The sequence below is a fragment of the Phragmites australis genome, chromosome 3, assembly GCF_958298935.1.
Source record: "Phragmites australis chromosome 3, lpPhrAust1.1, whole genome shotgun sequence".
Lineage (NCBI taxonomy): Eukaryota > Viridiplantae > Streptophyta > Magnoliopsida > Poales > Poaceae > Phragmites > Phragmites australis.
In genome coordinates this window covers 45560430-45573938 of record NC_084923.1, presented here as the reverse complement: position 1 = coordinate 45573938, position 13509 = coordinate 45560430, and the positions used below count along the sequence as shown (strand labels likewise).

At 42.5% G+C, this 13509-nt stretch overlaps 2 protein-coding genes across 3 annotated transcripts; one reads left to right on the top strand and one right to left on the bottom strand.

Annotated features, from left to right (window-relative positions):
* The first annotated feature begins 1886 nt into the window (after positions 1–1886).
* On the top strand, positions 1887–10488 carry LOC133913381 (mitogen-activated protein kinase kinase kinase 5-like). 2 transcript variants are annotated; one of them, XM_062356515.1, is made up of 11 exons: positions 1891–2601; positions 4907–5548; positions 5631–5718; positions 6073–6135; positions 6216–6379; positions 6758–6833; positions 7620–7679; positions 8943–9062; positions 9384–9593; positions 9695–9771; positions 9884–10488. In XM_062356515.1, the coding sequence occupies exons 1-11, from the start codon at positions 2084–2086 to the stop codon at positions 10104–10106; spliced, it is 2241 nt and encodes a 746-aa protein (XP_062212499.1). In that variant the 5' UTR covers positions 1891–2083; the 3' UTR covers positions 10107–10488. The 2 variants fall into 2 exon arrangements, with proteins under 2 accessions (XP_062212500.1, XP_062212499.1); XM_062356516.1 differs by lacking the exons at positions 9384–9593; positions 9695–9771; positions 9884–10488 and adding an exon at positions 9179–9375 and having other exon boundaries at positions 1887–2601.
* Positions 10489–12163: 1675 nt separating this feature from the next.
* On the bottom strand, positions 12164–12842 carry LOC133910781 (uncharacterized). The gene has a single exon (XM_062353051.1). It carries the CDS (start codon positions 12840–12842, stop codon positions 12174–12176), a length of 669 nt encoding a protein of 222 aa, XP_062209035.1. The 3' UTR covers positions 12164–12173.
* Between the last annotated feature and the right edge of the window lie 667 nt (positions 12843–13509).

Genomic DNA, 13509 nt, shown 5'->3' with positions numbered 1-13509 from the left:
CTTCTTCTCCGTCTAGCACATCATCCGCTACTACACCCGTGACCCACGATAACAACTTGTCCTTCTCCTTCATTGGCTGCATTGCAAAACACCTAGATGCTTGTTGTCACCTCTTGACATGGACCTCTTCTCCGTGGACACGTGCTCCGGCTAGCCGTGAGCTCAAGCCACACCAGATCCATGCATTGTAGGCCTAAACTTGATCGGATCTGAGCTGCGGGCACCAAATCAGTCATGCAAGGTTCACGTGAGAGAGTTTGGGTAGCTATTGATGGCAGTGGTGTGGTCATGGAGGAGAGGAAGGGGATGGCCATGGAGGTGGGGCACTGCGGTGGACTTTGTTTTAAGTGATGGAGAAGATGATGGAGATGACCCAAAACTAATCTGAGCTGTTGGTTTATGATCCGATGGTACGATGGCAAATGGTGTAAACTCATGAAACTATCTATGTTAAAATAGTAATTCAGGGATTTTTAGTGGTACGTTTGCAAACCCACGTGCAATTTTACCATAAATATTTTCATAACAAATCTAACAAATCTAACTTTAGATATCTTCTCAATACGGCTGGCTATGGACATGTGGGTTTAAATATTCATAGCTTTTGTGTCTGATGGGTTTGGGTCTAAATTTTTGTTTACAAATCTAGTAGGTCGGGTACTTAAAAACGGGTCGAGCCAGGCACGGGTTTTTAGTTTCACCCGCTGGTACCTATGGGTCACCCGAAATCCATTCTCATGTATAGGTCCAACCCATCCCAAGGTCACATCACCCAGGCGCCCACCGCATCCTCATGACCGCATCACCCAACCCAACAACTCAAGGTCACACCACACGGTCACGCACTCATGCTGCATACGACGCATAGCTGCATACCCATTCTTGGGCTCACAATCATCGCTTCCTCCCCCCGCCGTCCCAGGCCCTCTTAGCCTCCCTCCTGACCCTCCCCACTCGGCCCTTTGCCCCTAACATCACCAACAATGGGTCCGTGCTCCCGACCAGTGGATCCGACGAGCCAAACCTTTCATCACGTCGTTGTTCCTCCGGGCGCTGCTAAGCCCATGCTCCTAACCCGCAGGTCCGATAAGTTCAAGCCCCTCCTCTCGCCGTCATCGACGAGGTCAATTCCCGAACCCCCTCCCCCATATTTACAATTGCTAGGTTATCCTAATAAAATTCAAGCCCGATTTGATTTATTTGTTGACTGCTAAACAGGAGTCGGTAGACACTCAAAATCCAACGGGCGCTAAATAGGTTTGGGTTTAGGTTCTAGTTTTTACCCGTTTGGCAATTTAGGTTCATGTTGGGTTGGGGTTGGCAGGTTTTAGATTAGGTATAATTTTACTTCACATGAATCCGATCCATTATCAGCCCTACTTTTAAGGCTTGTCAATTGCAATGCGTGTGCTATTAAAAGGAAAAAAGGACAGAGAGGAAACAAAATAGAAATGTGTGTTTGGTTTCGTAGACGAGATTTTATAAAGCTGTATCGTATAAACAGGTTAAGGGGAAACGACTTATATTTGTTGAAAAGAAAAATACTTAGTTGGTTGTATCTGTTTGAATAGTCTGAGTTGAGTTTTCATTTAATTGATTAAATTTGATATCGTATGAGTGATGACAAAATTAAAATTGTGATTAGATAGTTGTACGAAGATAATTTTGTGACACATACATATGATTCCGTCTGCATTAGCAAAAATCATACTGTTGAGTAAGACTCGAATTAAACTTCACTTCTGAATCAAAATAAGATAATATATTTATACCATCAAATCAAGCTGTAACAGTGATTAAATGTAACTAAACGAACCTTTTTTTTCAAGATTCTTCGTAGCATAAAGATCTAGAAATCAAACACACCCTCACAAATCCGTGTACAGCACCGGAGGCATTGACTCGCTCGGCTTCCTTCTTTCCTCAAAGCCGCGTGGCCTCCGATACGATAGCAGGTGAGAAACTAAAAAAGCCCAAATGGCGGTGGGAGGTCGTCGTTTCCCCTCCCACCGATCCCCACCCCTCGCGACGCCATTTCCACTGCTACATGATCACTAGGGTTTCGCTGTCCCCATAAGCTCCGATGCGCTGGTGGAAGCGTTCCGCCTCCCCCTCCCGCTCCTCCTCCTCCTCCGCCTCCACGCCCGCGTCCCCCCCGCGCGCCTCCACCTCCCGCATCATCGGCGGCGGCGGCTCCAACCCCCGCCGCGATGCAGGCGGGGAGCCGCGGCTAATCAGGGCGCGGCGGATGCGCTACGTCGTCGACGACCTCGAGGTCGGGGTCTCCGCGCTCGGGCTGGATGCTCCGGCGACGAGGGACGCGTCGGCGGGGTTTGCGCTCGCGACGGCGAGCTCGACGCCGATCTCTAGGTCGCCGAGTAACATGGAGGTGGCGCCGGCGAGGTCGTCGTCGACGCCCGTGCTGCTGACGCACCCACTGCCGCTGCCCGGCGAGGGGGAGTCGCCGTGCCGCGGGCCCGGGAGGCCGCTTCCGTCGCCGACGCCGAGGATGGTCGACGGGGACTGGAACGTGCGGGCGGCGGAAGCGCCCGGAGTTTTAGATACTTGGGGCGAAAGGATGCCGCCGTTGCTCACGCCAAGGTGATTCATTTTTTACGTTTTAGTATGTTTTACCTCGCTAATGGAGTTCCTTAAAATTGTGCAAAGTTAATTAGTGCGGTTGTAAATCGTGAAGAGATTAGAGTGTTCGCAAGGGTGTCACCCTCACAGCTTGAGGATTCCAAAGTCAATTTGTGATTACTAGCAATCTGAACATCGCAGAAGGATAACACTATATACTCATGCTGTTGCATCAGTGAGAATGAGAACAGTTTTGGTCGACCATGAAGTGCCCAGGGGTTTAGAGACCAGGGATGGTATCCTGTGCTATAGAGTATAGTGATTTTGACGATATGGGTATCAGGGATTAGGGCTTTCAGATATACATATGCATAAGAGTTATGCTGTGATTTTTGCAATTTTAGTACTTCACGGCAGTGGCAGGGTGTTACTAGCTCATGATATACTGGGAGATCATGAGTCATGACATTAAACAATATTAAGATGATATGCCACAGTTATTTTTCTTTTGGACCTTGTATGTATTGTGTTTTGATGATTTGTGTGTGTGATGCTTTAGTTATTGATTTGGACATATAACATCCCATGAGACCATGGCATTTGCACATGACAATTGTCTAAGAGCTTGTTTGTTTGGGCTTCTGCTTCTGGCTTTTCTGCTGTCAGAAGCCATAAGCCCAAACAGACGGGATTGCTTAAAAGTGACTTCTGGAGAAGCCTACTTCTGAGAAAATAAACTAGAGGCTGAGAAGCTAACTGAGAGTTAAAAATTTGTTGAGAAGTTAAAAATATTTTGGAAAAGCTAAGAGCTAAAATCCAAAATCAGCTTATCAGAAAAGCCAAAAGCAGAAGCCCAAACAAACAAGCCCTAAGCTCCTAGTGATTTATTAGATCTTGACATGATAGAAAAAAAGGTTAGCTAACATGGGATTTTAATTGATGAGTGACGAAAGTTGTTTCAGTGCTGTTGGTAATTCCAGTATTCGACTTGGTTGAAGTAGACTCCCTGTGCAGCTTCTAAGCTGAACTTAAAAGATTCAACAAGTTCAGGAATCGTGAAATCGAAACTACTGTTGAAATATTTCAGTCATAGTGTCGACTGTCGTTAATAATTGTACTGCAAACAATGAAAACGTCCAGTACTGTACTTATATATTGAGTAAGTTTAAAAAAACTACAAGTTCTTTGGACTGTGTATCAAAAAGATAAAAACTACATATTTAAGAGCATGTATCAAAAACTACACATTTAAGGCCTCATGTTTAAAAAAAAAAAAAACTACAGGTTTTAGAATTTGAATCACCTCCAACCAAATCTGACAAGACTGTCCCACATGTTGGTGTAACAAAATATTACGGCTCTGTTATGTTGTGTTAGGCTGACATGTGGGCCATCCTTGTCAAGTGTGGCAGGGGATGACAGAAAACTATAAAACCTGTAGTTTTTTTTACCTGTGGCCTTAAATGTGTAATTTTTTATACACGCCCTTAAATGTGTATTTTTCTGATACATATACCAAAGAACTTGTAGTTTTTTGAAATTTACTCATATATTTTAGTTGCTTTTCATTGAATATGTGAACTTTGCATGACTCTGATACATATACATTGAATATTTTAGTTGGTGGACCATGAAATGCCCAGGGGTTTAGAGACCAGGGAAGGTATCCTGTGCTACAGAGTTTAGCAGTATAGTGATTTTGACAATATGGATACCAGGGATTTCAGACACACATATACATATGAGTTGTGTTGTGATTTTAGTAACTTTAGTACTTCACAGCAGTGGAGGGGTGTTACTAGCTCATGGTTTACTGGGAGATCATGAATCATGATATTTAACGATATTAGGATGATGACTTGTACGTGTGATGCTTTAGTTATTGAAACCATGACATCTGCTCATGATGATTGTCTAAACTTCTAGTGAATTTATTAGATCTTGACATGATAGAAAAAAGTTAGCTAGGATGGGGTTTTAATTGACGAGTGACTAAGGTTGTTTGTGCTGTAGTGTAGTTTCACTTGGTTGAAGTGGACTCCTGTGAAGCTTCTAAGGTAAACTTAAAAGATTCAACAAGTTTAGGAATTGTTGAATCAAAACTACTGTTAAAATGTGTAGTCCAATAGTGTCGTTAAAAATTGTACCGCAAACAATGAAAACGTCCAGTACTGCATTTATATATTTTAGTTTCTTCTCTTTGGATATGTGAACTTTGCATGACTCATTGCTTAGATTAATTCCATTTCTCAAGCATGTTGTTCCCTGGGAACACTGTAATTCTGCATCACTGAAGATCCTGATGTTCATATGTCTCTGATAATAGATTGATGGCCCAAACTGTACAAAAGACTCATGAGCACAATGATTTACGGTTAAATGGGACTACCTGTGGTCAACGGAGAAAGGGTTTTAAAGAGAAGTTCCAGGATAACAGCTCTGCTGAAACTTTGAACTTCAGATTGAACATTCCTGCTAAAAGTGCTCCAAGCAGTGGGGTTTCAAGCCTTGCACAAAGTCCTCGAAGATTGAGTAATGTAGACTTCTCAGCTGCTGCAATCTCTATCCGAGATACCAATGTATGGTCAGCGCGGTCAGTCTGGTCTTCTGATCTGTTGGGATCTTCACCTCCTTGTGCCTCCCCTGAAAAGTTTGCAGGTGGTCAGGAGCATTCTCCTCGCTCTAGTCCAATGAGAAGTCCGGTTCTAAGATCAAGAAATCCAAGTGCACCTCCATCGCCGATGCATTCAAAGTTGTTCGTGGAGAACCATGTTTGTCGTCCTGAAGGCAATGGGAGTGCCGATTTTCACCCATTACCTCTCCCTCCTGCTTCTGTAAGCCCAAATCAGACAAATGTAAGCCACCAGTTAGTTCCGAAAGTTGAGATGCCGTCAGTGGCTGGTCAATGGCAAAAAGGAAAACTCCTTGGCAGTGGCACATTTGGATGCGTATATGAGGCCACAAATAGGTATGGCAATGTACTTTATAGAGCATTACGATCATTACTTCATTTTAAATTCTGAACATTATTCCCTTTAATCCACATATAGGCACACCGGAGCTCTTTGTGCCATGAAAGAGGTCAATATAATTCCAGATGATTCTAAATCTGCTGAGTCTTTGAAGCAATTGGAACAGGTTTGGTCTTCCTTATTTTATTACTGTTTACTCTGCACTAATGGTAATCGGTACATTCTTGTTGTATTTGATTGTTTCGTATCAAATTTCTTTCATCTCTTCGTGCGTTCTTAGTTACATATTTTTGCTGGTGCTTATTTGATGTGCATTCCTTTTGTACTGCCTGTGTACCCACAATACTATATGCTTCTCATGTGAGAGCCCAATTTCTGAGCATACTGTAGAATATCTTATTTTTCAGTAATCTGATTGGATAATGTTAATGCAATTGTGGTCCAGTATTATCTTCTTCTATTTAATGATTATGCAAGTCCTGCACTTGCTCGTGTTGACTGGTTCTCATATTTGTTTCAGGAAATAAAATTTCTTAGTCAATTTAAGCATGAAAACATAGTGCAGTATTACGGCAGTGAAACTGTAAGTTCTCCTTATGTTAAGGGTATTTACTGTGCCAGTTATCGGTGCTATCTAATGGTTATTTGGAGGATCCCTTGCAGATTGAAGATAGGTTCTACATATACCTGGAATATGTTCATCCTGGTTCAATTCATAAGTATGTCCATCAACATTGTGGATCACTGACAGAATCAGTCATCCGTAACTTCACGCGCCATATTCTCAAGGGTCTTGCTTTCTTACATAGCCAAAAGATTATGCATAGGTAACCTTTCTATTTCCTTGTTTTCAAAATTTTGAACTAATAATAGCTTAACATTGCTATTTGCTTAATTTTTGAACCTAACAGTTTCATAGCTCTTTTCGATTATTTTTTATCATTTCCATCTTGTCCTTATGTCCTTCTGGTTTCAATGTTTGTTCACTTTATTGTGTTTTCTTAATCTAAGAGCTCTATCTTGATCCTTCTGGAGGCTGGTTTAGATCTTCTCAGCTTTGTCTATTAGCAAGTACCCTTTTGTTTTGCACTTCGCAACACCCTGTCTTCTTTCGGACCCTACCTTTGCTAATGTTTTCATTTTTGAGGTTATTGCATGATGCTGAAAATGTACACATGTATGTAAATGTATTTGTTCTCTTTCAGGGATATCAAAGGGGCAAATTTGTTAGTTGATATCAATGGTGTAGTCAAATTGGCTGACTTTGGAATGGCTAAGCATGTGAGTTCTAATTGACCTATAGCTTTCTATGATGCCTATCACTATTACACACAATTATCCAGTAGTAGTGCCCCTGGATTTGGTTTGTTGGAAACCTGCCATTAAGCTTATTATTATTACATTCAAGACAATAATAGCATGTCCATCCATGTCATGGCAACTTTGAGAATGATTTAAAACTTATCCAAGCAATTGCTTGCCTCTCTAATTGTAAATGGTGTTATGATAAATTGAGAACTGAATGATTGCTCTACATGCGCCACAAATTGTTGAGCATCAATATTTGATATAGCTGCTTAGGATTGGGATCTTGGATCGAATTGGAGACGGTCCAATATGATTGCACTATTTAATTGATTTGTGGAATATAAGTTACTAGCTGATTCCACCTACAATACATAATTCAAAATCTAACATGTATTTCAACAATGATGCATTCTGAATTTTACTTAATTGTAGTCCAAAGAGATGATTTATAGTTTGTATAAATAATAGTATTATGAATGGTTTATAAAGTAATGTGCTTGGTAAAATATTTAACCTCCTTTTTTCAGAAATTTTTCTTGTGTTTCTGTTTGCTTTCTTTTTTTCATAGAGATCCGTTTGATGTGCCATCTATATCATTTGCAATTATATTCTCTTTGTTTATTTTTAATGCATTACTTTCCAGGGGCAACTTCTGATCAATGTATAGTTTATTTTGTCCTGTGGACTTATATATTGTAGGTTATCATCATCGTTATCTTTGTGGTTTATTTTCTTAGCACATTTTTCTTTCCTTTTCAGTTGAGTACTGCAGCTCCTAATCTGTCATTGAAGGGAACACCATACTGGATGGCTCCTGAGGTGCGACCTGGTTATTCTTCATATTAATTTCACCATTTCCTTTTCTGTCCTGGTTGCGATGAGGCTGATTTTGCTCATGTGCTGCAAATGCTTAATCTTATCTGTATACATTATTCATAATACCAAGTATAGTAAAAAAAATGCATTTGTTAATCTAGTAGGGATCCAGTGTTTTCCCTTTTTTTTTGGCATCCAAAGTAAAGTGCCTTGTGCCTTCCTTTTGATACTATGCCTTAACTTCACCGCGTTGTGGTTTTAGAAGAGGGAAACTAAATTATTCAAAGCTTATTCTTATGATAAGAGTATGGGTCATTCTATTTCATTCTATAAATCTGTGAAAGGCAGTTCTTGGCCAGGCTCCTGCTCCTCCATCTTTCAAGGTTGGAGCTGGGGCTGGGCAAAACAGGGCCAGGATAACCTTCATCCTCAGGATTCTTTAGAGCTATTTGGAGTTGGATCCACTTTTGTATACAAAAGAAGTCACATTATGCTCTCTTGTGGTCTTCAATGATTCCTTAAGGTTTCACATATATTTTACATGCTGAGATTCAAATATTAAATTGATCTAAATGTTTATCATGATTTCTAAGCAGCGAAGCTGTAACTGCCATCCAAATACTCTTGCAGCATCAAGTTTAAGGCTTGATCATCTCATTTTCTGCTGTAGTTTCATGGCTCTGGTTTTCCATAGTAGAGACTGGAACAGGATGTGGGCCCAGCAGGACTTAAGTTTCCTGTATGAATGAGAACCTTTAATTTGTGCTGATAACAATGTTCTGGAGTGTTGGGAAATAGATGCTCCAATGAATTTCTTGGAGTTTTGAGGCATCATCTAGAAAATAAACAAGTAAACACTAAACACTGTTCCCAGTGTGAAGGGGATTCCTGTACTTAATGAAGCTTGTATCTTCCTGCTATTTATTTTCTAAAAGCCGTAGAGTTATTTTTCTCAAAAATCGCCATTCAATCTTCCTAAGGTAGGGTAAAATAATGTGGATGTATTTAGTCCATGTGACTATGTGGAGTGGATACTTGTCCCCTTTATTTTTCACCAAGATTAGATACCGTGATGACCTCTTGTAATTGTATTAGTTTTCTACCTTGCTGGTGGTTATGAAATCATAGCATTAAGCATGCTCAAGAAAGTTTGGTTCAGCAAATTAATGATTTGTATCTACAAAATCTTCTTTTATTTACTTATATCCAAATAGAGGTGTAAGCATCTGTAATGGCGCAGTCATACTAGCACATTTTACATTGCAGGTTGTTCGGGCCACACTTGATAAAAGTGTAGGCTATGATCTTGCTGTTGATATTTGGAGCCTTGGTTGCACAATCATTGAGATGTTTACAGGAAAGCCTCCTTGGAGCGGTCTTGAAGGGGTAAGTTATTGTGAAGGCCTCCCAGTGTTTTTTGAGTTAGATGTGTACCATCAGAGTAGCTCACCTTTCTTTACCTTGGGTTCATCTAATGAATGGTGATAATTTGTCTTACGTAGCACCTTGGGCTAATCAAAGTTTTGAATATGGAACAAAAGAATGTATTTCAATATGTTGCATATGATATCGTCTGCCTAATATAGCCGTATGAGGTGATAATTAAATGATTCCATTTATGGAGTGTGGTTTGTCATTAGCGGCCCAAAAAATGACTTAGTGTCTTTGAATTCTTAATCATGAACTCTGCATTTTGTGGAGCTACAGCCAGCTGCAATGTTTAAGGTGTTGCGCACGGACCCACCAATTCCGGATAATCTGTCCCCTGAAGGGAAGAATTTTCTAAGATGCTGCTTCAAGAGAAACCCTGCAGAGAGACTAACAGCAAGCAAGTTGCTTGAACACCAATTCATCCAAAATTCAAATCACTACAACCAGCATGGCTCAATACATTCTTTTGCAGGAATAAAATCCCCAGTAAGTCTTCTCTGTTCTCTTGCTCACATGTTCGTGCGCACACACAGTATCCAAAGTTTCAAATTTAATATATGTGTCTAATTTTAGCTGGTTGATGGCAGGATATTGGGTACAACATCGCAAGAGATAAAATACCCTGGAAGAGTGATTCATGTATGAGAGGGAAACATGCAAATGGGTGAGTACTTCTATTACCTTTTGCTGCTCAAGTTTATGTTGAATCTGCTGATGAAATGTTTGCATTATTTGAGACTGTCAAGTGTTAACCCTGTCATTCTTTATTCTGCTAGTGAAACAAGCAGTGCTCGATCTTCTGGGTCATTGGCTTATCGTTTGACACCCCTACCCAACTTGGGAATCAATAGCCTGTCACCTCCACCTTTGAGTTCTGCCTCCAGTTCGGGCTCTGCAGCCCATACACCGAACGGTATGCATTTTTCAATTGCATATCCTCAGCCTAGTCCACTGCCAAGGTCTAACGGGAAGGAAGCAATAAACTTGTTTTCGCATTGAAGCACATCTATGTGCACACACATCTGGGCCAAAAGCAGCATAAGAATGCACAGTCCTGAGGCATGTAAAGGACACTACCACGGTATGATCACAGCGGATTGTTGCTGAATGAGGGAGCCTTGTGACATGAGTCTAATGTTTATTTTCTGGGGAAATGATTCCATTTCCCATGTAACATGTTTATTAGGGTTTAGCTGTAGGTAAAACTAATGGTCCTAATTGTGCAGACACATAGGACATTAGGTGGGGGGGGGGGGGGGGTTGTTGTAGCATATGATATGTTGTTGATGTGATGTTGTGTAATGATCATGATCATATTTGTAACCATTCTTGATGATTTTGTGGGCCCAAGTAATAATGCATGTCAATTGGCAAAAGGAGAAACATGTGCAGATTGGGATGCCCTGTATCATTTGAATTTCTTTGTCATCGCGCTATACTGACCATCTGGTCGTTTTCACAGGGTCCATTTAAGTGATTTTCTTGCTGAAACCTTCTCTGAGAAATATCATATCGGAGAGGTAATCCTCATCCAATAGCCGTGATCTGAATGCGAAATCTTTAATTGCCTCTCGTGAACGATGGCTACAACATTTGTGCATTGATCGTAATTAGTTCAGTGTGCTGGCGCCTTTGATTTTCTATGATTTATTTCTTTGAAAGTTATAGGCAAGTTTTATTTGAAGAGAGATGAGGTGAGTAGTGGGCGAGGAGTGGCATTTCAGCATCGATGTTGAGATCTGTACTCTGGCATCAAAGATAACTCTAATCAGTAATCATCACTGATATAAAAAAAAAATCAACAATCTATCGTGCTGCAATGTAGTAATGTTTTTTTAAGGTATACAGCAACAGAACAACTAGCCAAAACGCTTCATTATGCTGCGAAGAATGTGATATAAATTGTATTACAGGTCTTGCAACATGTGTTATTTTGTATTATTCCTCTCTTCCATTTTTCAACTGCAACGCCAACCAGGCGAGAAAAAAATATGTATAAATTTTACAACAATGGTGTACCTGACAGGGTATCAGTACAAAATCTGGCATATGTCTCAAATGTGTTCCCATGTACGGCTGTAACTCATACAGACTCAGTGAATAAAGAGGAGCCGAAAAGAGCAAGTAGCTCCAGGAAAATGACCTAAATATTACTTCTTGCAAACGACGATGACCCCGTTGCAAGACAGCGGGAAACCTATAGGCAGAACTACAGGTAAAAATTAACAGTAATTTCGTCAGTGAGGAAACCGTCAGTAAAACATCTCTCTTAATTCATCCATTTTTTGACTCTTCAGATGGAAAGCAAGCGACTCAGGTCGATCACTGAGGAGGGGAGATCTTCAAGTCGATTCCTAAGCTCATGCCATTGTAAGCGATCGGCGCGTACATCCACATCTCGTCAGAACTCAGCATCTGCTCATGACAAAGTTACCTGATCAGACACAGATAACGAACACAAGGCTCCTGGCTAGAGAAGAAGCGTGTCTGTTTGATTACCTTGATCTGCTGCTGCAGAAACCTTACGTAGTGAACTGCCTCCTCAAGCATGGTGCTGATATCAACCTGCAAAAATGTTTCAGGACAGTAAGCAAATATTCGCACTGGCAATGGCAATTTGACATCGCACAAATGAGCACGAGATGATCGCTTACTTTGGTTCCGTTAGGCACCAGCTTCTGCAGAATCTTGAGCCTCTCATTGATCCTTTCCCTTCTTCTCTGCATTGCAAAGAACCAAACTCCGAATCAATACTTGTGAGTTGATAAGAACGAGTGCAGTGAGTAACCTGCCCGGCTGCGCGTTGAGCTCACCCTTGCATAGAGGCTCTGGGGATCGGTCGCAGATCCCTTGCCCGCCCGAGTCTTCGCGTTGCCGCCGCCGACGTGAGCCTCCGAGCGGCGGTTCACCTCGGAGCAGCTGGACTCATTGCCCGAGCAGCTGCTGCTGCTTTGCACATCACCCTTACTACACTTCTGCGCAGCCTTGGATGCGGCCTTCGTTTCCTGCTTCTAAGGAGTACGTACACAACCACAGCAAAATTAGTTTCACCAAGTCACAACAATATTAAAGATTGCAGCTTGCAAGTTCCAACTCTCCGTGATCACCAACTTCTAGAAAAAGGTTTGCGTAATTGCGTACCTTATTTGAAGCGCGAGCTTTCTTCTTGTACAGTCCAAGATCTCCACCGTCCCGGCCGGCCTGAACCTTCCGCTTGGGCTGCGGCTGCGACGCCGAGGCGCGAGCTGTGGCGCCCTCATTGCCGCCTCTGAGGTGACCAGTGCGAATGTGATCAGCGGGCGAAGGGTTGGGAAGGAGCGGATGGACGCACGCGCTCCTCTCCTCCTCCCCGTCCCCGAGGAGGTTGAGGTCGATGGACGTGCATGGCAGCGTCAACGTGTTGATCCCGAGCGACACGTCGGGCTCGCCGAGGTAGTAGTAGCAGCCATCGTCGACATCGAAGTATCCTCCCCCGCCGCCGCTGTTTCTGTTGATGCTGCTGCTTTCCCCACTGGAAGGCCAGTAGCCGGCGCCGGCGCTGGGGTCAGTGACTTGGTCGGGCCAGTACGTGGAGCTGGCTCTGATGTCCCCCAGATGCTTCTGGTCCTGTTCATCGTCGTCGTCCTGGTACGGGTACGGCGCCGCGAGGAACTGCGCCACGATCTCCGACTCCTCGTCCGTCGCCGGCGCCGCATGGTGCGCCGAGCACCAGTGCAGCAGTTCGGCTTGTGACATGGTGCGATGATCGGAGTGTGCAATGCAAGCACAAGGGGCAATGGAGCTTTGTTCTTGAGCTGTTATCAGAATGCAGAATTCAGATTGGTGGATGCCATTAGGCTCCAATGAGTATTTGTATGGCCGTTGTCATAAACTTTAACAGTTTCTGATACAGCTCAGGTGGCTAGGTGCAACTCGGGGAGAGTGCCTGCTTAGAAAAATCTGAACAAGTTTCAGAAAATAAAACCACTTATAAATGTGCTTTGAAAATGAGAAATGGTGGTCAAGAACTCAAGATACGCGGAATGGTTCTGATTGGGGAATGAATTATGATTAGAGAGACGAGCCTGAACTCTGAAGAACATCGCTTTGACCGTAGAAAAGAAAAGGAGAAACGAATTGCACTTGCAGATGAAAGTTGTCGGAATAATCAAGAAGGGGAGGTCGTGGAGGCAAGTAATCGCCTTCTCAGTCAAACTGAAAATGAAATGGAGATCGAACAGCTGCATGGTGATATGCGACGCCTCATTTACACGAGCGTGCATGCAGAGCTTGTGACACTAATGGAGACAGAGACAGTGTGTGATCCGAAACAACACGCCCAACAGTTGGAGGACTCCACTGAAGGTGTGCTCGACATGATCTCGAGCTGCCTCCATTAGTTTTTGGACCATCTTGGAATGGC

What these genes read in the sequence shown, in the direction of transcription:
- LOC133913381 (XM_062356515.1), top strand. Translation starts at nt 2,084, where the DNA reads ATGCGCTGGTGGAAGCGTTCCGCCTCCCCCTCCCGCTCCTCCTCCTCC. An exon ending in CATACTGGATGGCTCCTGAG is followed by an intron (nt 7,680 to 8,942) that starts GTGCGACCTGGT and finishes TTTACATTGCAG; the next exon opens with GTTGTTCGGGCCACACTTGA. An exon ending in AGAGGGAAACATGCAAATGG is followed by an intron (nt 9,772 to 9,883) that starts GTGAGTACTTCT and finishes TTATTCTGCTAG; the next exon opens with TGAAACAAGCAGTGCTCGAT.
- LOC133910781 (XM_062353051.1), bottom strand. Translation starts at nt 12,842, where the DNA reads ATGTCACAAGCCGAACTGCTGCACTGGTGCTCGGCGCACCATGCGGCG.